Source organism: Cheilinus undulatus, linkage group 17, assembly GCF_018320785.1.
Source record: "Cheilinus undulatus linkage group 17, ASM1832078v1, whole genome shotgun sequence".
Lineage (NCBI taxonomy): Eukaryota > Metazoa > Chordata > Actinopteri > Labriformes > Labridae > Cheilinus > Cheilinus undulatus.
Genome location: NC_054881.1, coordinates 22099304 through 22111848, shown reverse-complemented (window position 1 = coordinate 22111848; position 12545 = coordinate 22099304). Strand labels below are relative to the sequence as shown.

Genomic DNA, 12545 nt, shown 5'->3' with positions numbered 1-12545 from the left:
CTATTACTTCAAAAACAGCAATGAAATATGTACACCATAAGAACTGTATTTAGCTGAGCTTAAGTCTCGTAGGAGCTAGACGTAAGATCCAAGTTGGGATTTATGCTTATGCTGGAACTGTATCAGCTGGTGCAGCACATTAACTCTCGATTTAACTCTGTTTTATATAAGCTGTACTCCATACAGTTTTGTTACTAAACAGTAAACCACTGTGTTTGTTTCATGGATGAGTTTCACATAATGAGGAAGAAAAGCTGTTAAAGGTGGCCTTCCTGGTCCTTGCTGAGAGCTACTTGTTTTGCATCCTGGGATCACTCACAGTGTTAACCAGGAAGGCCACTTTTAACAGCTTTTCTCCTACATTCTGTGAAATTCACCTATGAAACTAAAACGGTGGTTGGCCATTTTGTAAAATAGCTTGTAGAGGGCAGTTGGAAGGCAAAAGACCGCTCAGTTCAAATAACAAGTTCACCACAGAGGTGGGCTGACCTGGAAATATCTAGAGAGAGACAGAGACCTCAGCCAAGGGCGAGAGATTGTGTATTTTGTTAGTAAGCAAGCAGCTAGGGCTGGGTATTTCCAGTCTTATTTACTATAGGATTAAAAAGGCGTTACTTCATCAGCTGCTTGAGGCCAGTATCAGTGCTGCTTTTCGGCTAATGTCTTTGTAAATCAAGTATAAAGTGCTGCCTGGTTGTTGTTGCATACTGTTAATCAGCCTGGTGTCGTGTGTCGATGAAGATTGGTGTTTTTGTAGTGTTTACCTTCAGCTTGCACGAGTTGTGTCCAACTCCTGACTTTCTGATGTTTGAAGAAACCTCTTTGATTTTAGCCTGCTGGCTGTAGGTAAACACTATTCATGTTCGCGGTCTAAGGAGAGAGACATGCACTGGGGACTGCAGTTTTATGACTGCTGCCATCTGCTGGCTCTATTGTTAACTGCACCATAGGGGATGTAAGTGTAGAAACTGCCGCCGCAGCGTTTATGGCCATATCGATTCTGTAGAATCTGTATCATGTATCGATTTTTTGAGCACAGGTCTAGTAGCAAGTCATACTTCTTCATATCGCCATCTTTGACGAAACAACTAGTGTTTAAAAACTAAGGATCAAAATGTTGTGTCCTTCATGTGGCTCTGTCATGACAGCCATTGTGACAAGACATACCATTACAATTACAAAAAATAGGAATTTCTTATTTGACATAAGAAGTATTTCAAAGCAAGATGCAAACCACAACTGTCCTTTAAAAAAAGAGATCTAAGGCACACTGCAGGCTTTGTGTAGAACTAAATGCTTCTGTAAATATATACTTAAAAATTAGCACATACTTTGCAAGGTCTTCATCGGGGCCATTGTCAGCAGTCAGGCAGTTTTTGATCTGCTTTTAAAAACCATGTGCTGATTCTGATGTTTATGAAGTCATGTGCCCCACATTGTTCTATGTATTTTCTGTGTATTAAGTTGGGTTGTTTTTTTTTTTTTCAGGTATGCACCAGAGTCATTGACAGAGAGCAAGTTCTCTGTGGCATCTGATGTTTGGAGTTTCGGTGTCGTCCTCTATGAACTCTTCACTTTCGGGGACAAGAACTGCAGCCCACCAGCAGTAATACACTTGTTTTTTTCTTTACTTACTTTAATTGCAAAACTTTAGTTCATTCGTAAGTAACTGTCCTCTTGTTTTAACCCTGATTGCTTTATTAACTGACCAAATGATTTAATTAATGTGACTTAATTAGACTTCATTAAGAGTTGTTAAAGAAATCAGTTGATTAAGCTCTTAAAAAACTCTTAACATTGTTATTTTGGGAAGTGAGAGGGGGTTAAATGCTGGAGTTTTGAAAAGTTTTCTTATTTTACCCAAACTGATGTACATCCTTTATTTTCTTCAAGGTTTTTATGGACAAAATGGGAAATGAGAAGCAGGGTCAAATGATCGTGTACCATCTGATCGACCTGCTCAAACAGGGATACAGGCTCCCTGCTCCTAACAGCTGCCCAAAGGAGGTCAGTAAACCTGAACGAAATAAGAAAAAAGAAAAAAATATATTAACATGCCCCTCTCAACGTCCATTTACTGTGTCTGCAAATTCCAACAAACCTCAGCCTTATTGTATTAACTCCTAAGTGTACCAGATGAGGTTCAGTGTATTCTACCAGGTTAGGAACATGGTTACACAGAGGTGAAAGGAGCATTGGTAAATATTAGCCTCGTGTTTACTTCCATTCTTTTCAAGACAGTGGTTATGAAACATTTGCTATCAGTGGTAAAGTTTATTTGCATGTTAAGTTTGTTTAAAGTTCAACTTTGAGTAACTTGCCTTTAAACTACAGTAGCAAAGCATGTTATGTATGACTGACTACATTTAAACATGCAGCACATTCTTAAAAGTAATCACAGTTCTTGTTACTGACTGCTAAAGGGAATTTGGTTTGAGAGAAAATAGTTGGGTTGCCAAATCCAGAATAATACAATTAGAGGATTTCCATAATGTACTTCTCAAAACTTTACAACACTTTTGTATTTTTTTTCTGTTTTTTCATCATCTTTTGATTCTTCTTACAGATCAACAAGGTCATGACAGGGTGCTGGAACAGTGACCCAAAGCTCCGGCCTACTTTTAAATCATTAATTGTCAGTGTGGAGACTGTACGAGACAGCAAGGACGCATGAGCAGCAACAATCCCTGATTATTTGGCCTTCAGTTTCTGACACCAGGAGTCAGCCCTGGAGGATAACAACAGAAAAATGAACTCTGGCTTTGATGCAGTCTTATGTATACTAGTGTCTTTTCTTTTATTGTGTGTGCTGTCTGTCAGGGAAAATATCTTCATACTGAAATAAGGATGATGGACATAGATGTTTCAGCTTTATCATAGTACCATAAAATCTGATATTTAAGATGCAGTTTTATGAGACAGGCTGTTGTGATCACAAATGCAGCCACAATGAACTGCACAGTATTGCAAATTCACCCCCATTCAGGCAGGCAGCTGTTTAAAATGCATTAGGATACACAGGCTAGGCTGGCACTGGCTGTACCCTTATCATAACCTTACACAGACGATAGATTGGCCAGATTCCATGTCTGTTACCAGGCAGATCCATCTTTTAAAGTTCTAATCTGTATGTTTGTTCCCAGAGATCAGACAGATTAGTTAGTGCCATATAAGGAGAACAAGGAAGTAGCAGCAGGTGGGGTTTAGTTGAACCTCAAGCCAGTAAACAATGGCCAATGGTGAAAGATTAGCTCAGTGTATCTATAGTGTAGTGGCAGTTTTTATCAGAGCAAGCTTTATTTTAATATCTTGGGAAAACAGCTGAAATTATTGTGATTCCCAGCAGAAACAGCACTGCTATCTCAAAACAACAATGAAGAAGCAAAATCTGTCTATTTAGGGCTTTTACAGATGATAAATAATAGACGTCCACTTTCTCTCTTGGCATTTTACTCTTCTTTATTACTGGATCATGAACTTTACAAATGATCCAGTTCATACACTACATCTGACACAGACAGAGCAAAAAAAGTTTCTGATGGCTTTAAAAACATTTCTCAGTAGGAGTGATAGTGTTGTTTTTGTACATAGTATGTTTAAAAATGTAAGTGACTGAAAATTGAGATATTTTTATAGGAAACTATGCCCGCCTCGGATCTCTGCTTAATTAACTTGTGCTGAATGTTTGAGTCTTAAGATTGTGTTAATTTAAAGAAGGATAAATCACCAGCAAGTAGTTCTTTAATGTTTGTTGTAAAAGACCATGAATGTGTAAAACTAAACGAGGCCAGATTATTTTCATGTGAGCTCACTGCTCATGAAGGAGAGCAGTGCAGGAGCTCACCTGTTCCTCTCTGCTTCACATTTAAAGACTGAAGAAAGATAAACCATGAATGTGAAGCACTGGTGGATGAACCCTCCAGGAGTGAACAGGGTCAGAATTGTGCCATTGCAGTGGACTTGTGCTCAAAGATACTACATCCACATTGACTCGGTTTTACTTTTTATGCGTTTGTTCGCTTTCAGTGACTACATATCTTAAACTATTCCCCTCTTTGTTGTTTACATTATTTCATCAGCAACTCCTCATTCATCTGCTTGGAAAGTCAGTTATTGTGTGTCTTATTGTGGCCTTTTAGAGTATTGTTCAATTTCTGAGAGAAACTTGCAATGGAAATGATGTTTCCTTTTTCAAGTACTACCTTGTATAAAATGTGTAAATACAACATGGAGTTTTTAATTGCTATTTCATTAAGATCTATCCTCTCTGCCAAAAGACTGGGAATGTGAACAGTACTCACACTGAAGGTGGAGAAAAAGTAACAAAGGGAAGTGCTTTTATTTTCTGTATTAGTTTGTGGTTGGACGAAGTTTAAGTTAAAACTTAAGAATTATGTTCATGTTTTTTATTTACTCATTCCATTAAATGATGTAAACAGAACGTGTGTACTAGTATGTTTGTGTTTGTGTTGTTTAGCAATTTTCTTTTGAAGATGTAAAATCTGCTGTTGAAGAAAAATGTGTACAGGATCAGATTTGAGGAAAACATTTCTCTATCTAGTTTTTGTTAGATTTAATTTGGGTCATTATTAGTGTTGGCAGGAAATAAAGTTTTCACATACAAAGCCTGGGTCTGTTGAAGGTGGTAATCCTGTGGAGGTAAGATGAAGAGCATGTGGGCACAGAGGTGTGATAGCTCAGCGCCTATCAAGCCTTCCTGAGGCGTTGTGAAACATGGGTGAAGGGAGGTTCCATTAAAAACCCGATCTCCTGGCTCTTGCTGCCTATTGTTCTGGGTAACTGGAGACCCAGAGGCCACGTGCAGCCCCCTCCTCACTAGAAGCAGCCCTCAAGTAAAAAAAAAAAAAAAAAAAAATATATATATATATATATATATACAAAATGTATAATTTGATGAAACAGTAAAAAAAAAGCTGTAAAAATCCTGAAAATCAGAAGTACTGCTGTAATAATTTATATTAATACATAAATTAGAAAAAGAACTTCTTGTAAACTCATAAAATGCATAAAAAAATTAACATATTAGTCAAATATACTTTAAAAAATCTCTAAAATAAATACTGCATTGAAGAAGTAGCTTAAATTGGCTTTAACCTTCCAGCTGATGAAATTAAAGCATTTGATTTTTGAAATATAATTGACTGAATGATATGATGGTGATGAAAGCTTTATATATTTGTTAATTTTGTTAAATTATGTGTTGAAATTCATATTAAGACTGTCATACAGTCTAAACTCCAGCAGTGAAAATATAATTAATATGGCCCAAAACTCCACAAACTTATTGGTTTGTATGGTCAATATTTGCAGCTGAAATAGGCAGATTTTTATAGTTAAGAAATAGTTTGTAAATATCAGCACAAGTTTTCACGTCTGCTGATATGATATTTCACTTTTTAAGACAATATCTGCTCATACTGACATGCCGATAATATGGTTCATCTCAAGAGATCAGGGGATTCTTTATGGAATCATTAAGGCACAAGTATCTTATGCTTAGTTTAGTTCCTCCTTCATTTAATTCATTTTTTGTTTATAGCCTTAATTAACTATGTGTAATGTTACTACCAAAACAAGGATGTGTAGCATACACAACGTATCAACATTTTTCACTGAAAACTGTTTAACTGTTTCATTTCAGTGAGTTTAATGTGTGTTTTAGATGTGTTGAGAAGAGTAAAAAAAAAATGAGGGAAGAAATGCCTTCATTCTAGTGGAGTCCTCGGGCTGCCAAATGATCATGGAAGTGTAACGTTGTGAACAAAAGGCAGTAATGTGTTCACAGCAGCCTAAATGACATTACTGTGTAATATTGGCTTTAGCTGGCATGAGACAAGTTTAGCTTTAAGGTCTGTAGGCAGGAACATGGATGCAGTTTAATGCTCAAAATCATTTTAAATACACAGCTATGGCAAAAATGGAATTACTAGAAGAGCACAGAAAAGATGCTTTCATTTGTTTCACTACTGAGAGGCTTGGCGTGAATAAAATGAACAGGTATGTTTCATTATAAACCAATGGTTCTCAAATGAGGGGTTTGGAAAAGTGGGTTGCAGAGCTATTTCCAGAGGGCAGTGAATGTATGCCTGGAAAAAAAATCTGGGAAAAAGTCTACGATGTACAGAAGCACTAAGCAGGGATACATCCATGCATTTTAATTTACTACAGTTTACTGATTTCAAGTGCATTTTAGTCATTCTCTCATGATTTAAACTTGTCTCATTTTCTCTGGATAACAAATCTGGCTTTTCCAGTACAACAAGATCATTCCTTGACCTAAATTTCCATGCTACCCCAGGAATTGGAGTAAAACGCAATGCATGAATATACAAAAAGGATTCAGACACCTGTCAAACACAAACAGGGACTGTAATGACACCAATTCAGAAACATGTGCTTTAAAGGGAATATATTATGCTGGATTGCTCAGTGGGTTACCCTGCTGACTTTGATCTGGGAGATTGATTGTTCGAATCCCAGTCAAATCCTTTACTTTGGATAAGCGTCTGTACTATTGTAACATCAGGAGTGCCACATCCATTTCCTGAGAGGGGTGTGGTCAGGGGCGGAGTCAGACAGCTCATTAATATTTAAAGCCACAGACACAGAAACGGCTCTTCTGAGAAGGGCTGAAGACATGCAAAAATCTTACACTAGAGTGTTTATGGGGATGTTTTGGGGACCTCTGAGAACAATATAAACTTGTCTTAAAAGGGTAAAATATGTCCCCTTTAATACGGAGTTGCCCCCCTTCCCAGGCTCCACTCTTCTTGGAAAGCTTTCCACAAGATTTTTGAGTGTTTCTGTGGAAATTTGAGCCAATTCATTCTGCAGGGCATTTGAGGTCAGGCACTGATGTTGGACGAGAAGGTCTGGCTGGTCAACTCTGTTCCAGTTCATCCCAAAGGTGCTCCATGGGGTAGTGGTCAGGGCTGTGTGCAGGCCAGTATAGTTCTTCCACACCATACTCATCAAGCCATGTCTTTATAGTCCTTGCTTTGTGCACTGGGGCACAGTCATGATGGAATAGAAAAGGACCTTAAGATCATAATAGAAAAAGATCATAATACCTACCTTCAGGTATGGTTATGTACAGCGGTTCTCAACTGGTGGGTCAGGACCCAATAGTGGGTTGTGCGAAGCAGTTTTCTGGAAAAAAAAAAAGGTGGCAAAAGTCCGGAAGTCCTTTTTGAACGTGCATAGATACCTTCTATTTTACCCCGCTTTTCTGTGAAATTGGGTGAATTTAAATGTTTGATCAATATTTCAACTAATTTATCTCCTCTTCTTACAATAAATGGCTCCTTTTCCCATGATAATGAAGTAATTTCATGAGTTCTCATGAAAATTGGCAAAAATTGACACATGATGATAGAGAAAGAGGGTATAAAATTCGTCAGCTTTGTATCTTTTCTTTTTTATATCAGCTGTTTTGGTCCAGTCATGCTCCAAACTGCAAAACATTCAATTAACTAAACATGTGTTGCTGAAAATTTTTTGGAAACTTGGGTCGCCACCTGTCATAAGACAGACTGGTGGGTCTTGAGGCTGGACCAGTTGAGAACCAATGGTTTAGTATAAGTAATGCAAGCTTGTAAACAATGGTGGCCAGAACTGGATAACATATCTTTAGTAAAAGAAGAGCAAAGAACCACAGTGTAAGCTTTTCTCATTGGGAAAGTTGTTTTACTCTTTTACTGACTGATGTCAGCAAGAGTTTACCAGCTGACTTCACTGTTTGTGAAGGACTGAGTATTGACACGACAACAGCTGCTTGTTGAGCTCAAATTCTGTTGTTTACTTCTGAGCAGCATGGCATGCCTACTACATCAAAGGCTCTGATTGGCCTATATAAATGTGGCAGACAGGATGTTCATCCAATCACTGTTTGAGGATTTTTTTTAACACACTCCCCACCCAATAACATCGTCTATGGGTTGTCGCCCAGATTGATGTGAAATGTATCCCATGCCATGTAAATGTGAAACTGTCAATCTGGTATGTCAGGTCAGCTGCATTTGTAAGACCATGGAAAATGCAACAAAAAACAGTTAAATTTCACTTTTTAACAATTTGATGATAATATGTTGACTCAGAAAGAGAAGAAGGATGTGTATAATAGAGAAAAATATATTGATAAAGATGTTTGAATGTGATGCATAAACTACAACACATTTAATTTTAAGACATTTTTTAAAATTTATTCTCATTGATCAAAAGCGGACATACAGAACCTTTTTTCAACAAAAGATAAAGAAATGACAGAAACAATATTTTTTGTAATTTTGTGCAGTGAGATGAGAGTTGTTTTAGCTAACTTCAGCTTCTACAGCAGGTGTGATCTTGCTCTACATATCAATCTTTGTTTATCTCCACTACTGTCCATTACACCATCCTCTCCCCCTCCTCTCCGCCCACCTCAGCACAAGCGTCCGATGTCATTTTTGGTACAGCCCTGGCTGCAGCACTTCCCTGCCACACCCAGAGAAAAGTTCCTCTTCCCTTTGCTCGCTATGGACCAAGCAGCTTGGTACCCGTCCTGCTCACCCACAACTGTGGACCGCCGAAGCATCTCGGGGTCTTTCAGCGAATGCTGCCTGTCTCCGTAGAGAGCCACGAGGTCAGCCAAGGAGTAGGATGAGGCTAGACGGAGAGGAGAAAGGGTGTCTGCTGTGAGCTCTGTGCTGGGTTGCCAGGTTTGATGACTGTCCTCCACTGTGACACCACTGAAGGATTTCAACAGGAAAGGATCTGGGAAAAGACCAAAAAAAAAAAAAAGGATTTTTGAAGAGTGAAGCAAGCAGAATTTCAATAGCAAGATTTTTTTGTTAACAGTTTGGCTTTAAAAAGAAACAGAAGCAAATTCTCATGGAAAAAGTGACTTTTTCATGGCTAACAAGAGAAGGTAAAACAAATGAAGGTTTCCATGCAACAAAATTTAATTAACATCAGGCATGAGCTGACCATGGTGCTGAAATATGAGGCTCTCTTAGCCATCAGTTTCCCTAAATGTGGCCAATTAACATAATGTGGCTGCTCAGTGTTTTATAGTGTAATAGCATGATCAGTTGCTCTGATGCCAGCATGTTCTCTAGCCCCTTTCTTCACTTTAATCGTCTTTATCACGTAATGGAAAACAATTGTGCACAAACAAAGCAGTTCACTCACCTGATTCCTCCTCTGTGGATCGTTTCCAGCGGGAGCCTCCGCAGGTGAAAATGACTGCTCTGATGAACTCTCTCCCGCACAGTTTCACCCCGTAGTCCCTCGGGAGGATCAGCCTGCTCATCACATCAGCCCTCACACAACTGCACATGCCGCTGACAAACACCACAGCCACCGCAAGAGTCACTCTCCACAGCATTTTGCACTTCAGATAGTCGGAGACAGCTGTTTTTGTTTGCTTTTCTTAAAGGACGGTCACCTGAGCTCCACCTTTTCAGCTCTTGAAATCCTTGGTTCTTTTTTTGTTATGTCTGAGCAGAGTTTTGCTATTTTTTTTGCTGCCTGTTGAATTTAAAGATTCTTCTCAGAGTCTGCCTCACTGTTGCACAGCACACTTTGGTTTCCTCTTCTTGTACTCTCTATAGTCTTAGTCACTACTTCACTTATCAACTTATGTGTTCAACCCAAGCCATCACCCTCCCTCCCTCCTCAATTCTCTCTCTCTCACACACGTCATTTAGATTGATGACGATGACGTACTTGGTGTTATTTCTCCATTGTAGTAATATAAGGGATGTGTTTGCATGAGGTGTGCACATTACTCATACTAAATATTCATGAGGCTTTTAAACTTTGAAGAAACTAGGATTATAAATGGTTCAGTCTTCTTAAACATCTAAAAAAGAAAGCTGCCACTCTATAAGCAAAAAGATGATTCAAGATGACAGACTTCTTGCTAAATTTCTTTTTATTGGATTTACAAATATAGCTTCCATGATGTCAAACATGAGTTCAAATGATGGTATATACACAATGCATAAATATCAGCACCTTTGTATTTTACATCCATCTAATACAACTATGACAATAAAATAAGGGTTGGATGTGCACCAATGAAAACTCCAGCTTTGGCGTAAAGATTTTGAGCTCTTAAAGTGAACATAAATACACTTTTTAAATCACAAGGACAACATGTTTTGCATCTTTAGGTAGTAACAATCTGCTGTTCAGATTATCCAGTCAGTTCAAGGAACACAGCTTTAAGGCCAATTCTGGGCTCCTAACTCCTCTGAGGTGCATAAAGTTTAAAAACCGGTGGAAATTTTTACAATTAGGTTTTAATTGTTGTTTTGTGTCACTCTGATGTGCAAGTAGGTAGCGTTATCAATGCTAAACACTGAAACTGAAGTCGTATGGCGTAAACAAACTTAAAATCCCTGTAAAGTGAAAAAAAATGTCTATTTTAGGTTTGTTTTGACAGGCCACTGTGTTAAGAACCACCAGCCCAAATTTCGGTCGTCAAAAACATCTCTGAGTTTATACAATTAAGCTTCAAAATAATGAGAAATGGGACTGAAAAATCAGCTCTAGGATGGTGTGGGCGTGCCAGCTGAATGAGCTGAAGCCACGCCCACTTATGAGAAACACAATGCTCTAAAATAAAAAACGTGTCTGATCATAGCACAGCTGCCTGGCTCTGTGCCAGAGCAGACTGACAGAAGTTGGAGATTAAATCTACTGTTTTCTGGCACAAATTTCTCTGTTATGATACTTTTAACGACCTGTAGATTTTTTAGAAATTTACCTCACAATTAACAAAAAAATAGCACGTAACTGGCTGTAAACTCTCACTGAAGACAGTGGCATCAGCTAACAGCAGACTTTTCCTGCTTTTGTCTAAATCCAAAATTCCATCACACATAGATCTCAGTGTTTTCACATGTTTAAAGTAACATTTATTTTAACATATTTAGCATGTTAAGACACAAAGTTTGGATTTCATTTCACAGGGACTTTAAACTACGTAGCTGTATGAGCTTTTCTGCCCTCTAGTGGTCACAAATATCTAAATGCAGATTAAACTAAAGGCATGCTTCATGCATGGTATGAATCATTGAAGTTGAACCACAGACCACACTGCATCCATAGGGACCTTGTTCTGTGTGCACTGCCACTCTGAAGCAAAGTCTGGTTTTATCACATCACGTCACAATGCACAAAGCAAATTAACACAGATCGGGAGTCAGAGCAAAAAATCAAATCAAACTCCAGTGTTTCTAACAGAATGACACTATACCTGGGTGGCAGCAGCAGAAGAGGCAGCCACTCCAGTCGCCTAAGTTTGTGGGTTTATTCTTTTATACATCTCTGCTTTTTTGACAGGAATCATCAGCAGTTTGTTGTGTAAAAAAGCTCTAATAACATCACTTTCCTTTTGAAATGACTCCCTTAATATTTTATAATCATAGCAGGTAACCTGCATGTATGAAAACTTTTTTTTTGATGAGATAGTGTATTGCAACCATCATCCCAGAGTGCAAGAGTACAGGATGATATCAGCATCTCAGTACTATCTATATGTGGGAAACACCAAACTCACCAAATCCTTCAAAGACTGTGCAGCGTTCTGTCTGCATCACAAACTCCAGAGCAACCGCCCTCTTTCTTTTCAATCTTTTGGTTTCCATAACACATGTTGTAACCTGTCTCCAGAATGTGCAAAAAAGCAGTCAAAGCCACTGCTTGCACACGTCAGTGTACACAGAGCACACAACCAAAAAAAAAAGACACAAAAATATGGAAGCACTGAGCATCTGGTCAATTTCAGATCAGACTTTAAGTCCAGACTGCTAGTTGTTTTTCCTATCACTATATCAACATTATGTCAAACCAGAGAGCAAATGAACAGCAGTTTTTATGTTCACTTTTCTCTGTGTTAAGCTGACCTGACCTGAGCTGCAACCTACTTCAGAAACTGATCCAGCTGCTGAGGCTGCACATAGACCAAAGCCTTGTGGAAAGTGTGGGTTACATTCAACAAGCACCAAATAAACAGCAAATTCACCTCACAAACATAAAGAAATGTGTTGTTTGTATGTCGCTCTCTTAATTCCCATCTTAGTGTGCTTGTAAATCCAGCTGGTTTAATCTCAATCCATTCTGCTTCAGAAACAGTTCCAGCAAGGTATGGCATGCACCACCAGACAGAGATAAACCAGAGCGCTGTTGGTGCTGTGGGGTCTGTGGTTTATACTGTATCTAAAACCTAGACAACGGCAAACTAAACACCTGTTTGAATTTCAAGAGATACTGCAGGAGAATGAGCTAAACAGAGTTAGAAGTTAAATGTTTGAAAGAACTGCAGGAAGTTAATGTTTGGATTTTTTAATATGAATTATAATTGTCACACGCTTCGTTTAGTTGGTATGAGGCATTACACATACTGTAGCATATTCAGTAAGGGTATGTTGATGTTTTTGTGCCTTAACTGTTTTAACAGCATACTATGAAAAATATTAAAAGCACATATTTTATAGATTTGGTGACAGTCTGAGTATATGATGATGCAAAGCTGCATG

The 12545-nt window shown here is 38.4% G+C and overlaps 2 protein-coding genes across 2 annotated transcripts in view; one reads left to right on the top strand and one right to left on the bottom strand.

Annotated features, from left to right (window-relative positions):
* jak2a (Janus kinase 2a) overlaps window positions 1–4625 on the top strand; it is a 53300-nt gene extending 48675 nt beyond the window's left edge. Inside the window, exons 22-24 of the mRNA XM_041810078.1 lie at window positions 1489–1606; window positions 1894–2007; window positions 2567–4625. Coding sequence (XP_041666012.1) covers window positions 1489–1606; window positions 1894–2007; window positions 2567–2674 — 340 coding nt within the window. The 3' untranslated portion in view covers window positions 2675–4625. The remainder of the gene's footprint in view (window positions 1–1488; window positions 1607–1893; window positions 2008–2566) is intronic.
* Window positions 4626–8440: 3815 nt separating this feature from the next.
* Window positions 8441–9385, bottom strand: rln1 (relaxin 1). The gene is made up of 2 exons (XM_041811763.1): window positions 9190–9385; window positions 8441–8772 (listed from the first exon to the last, which is right to left on the bottom strand). The coding sequence occupies exons 1-2, from the start codon at window positions 9383–9385 to the stop codon at window positions 8441–8443; spliced, it is 528 nt and encodes a 175-aa protein (XP_041667697.1).
* Between the last annotated feature and the right edge of the window lie 3160 nt (window positions 9386–12545).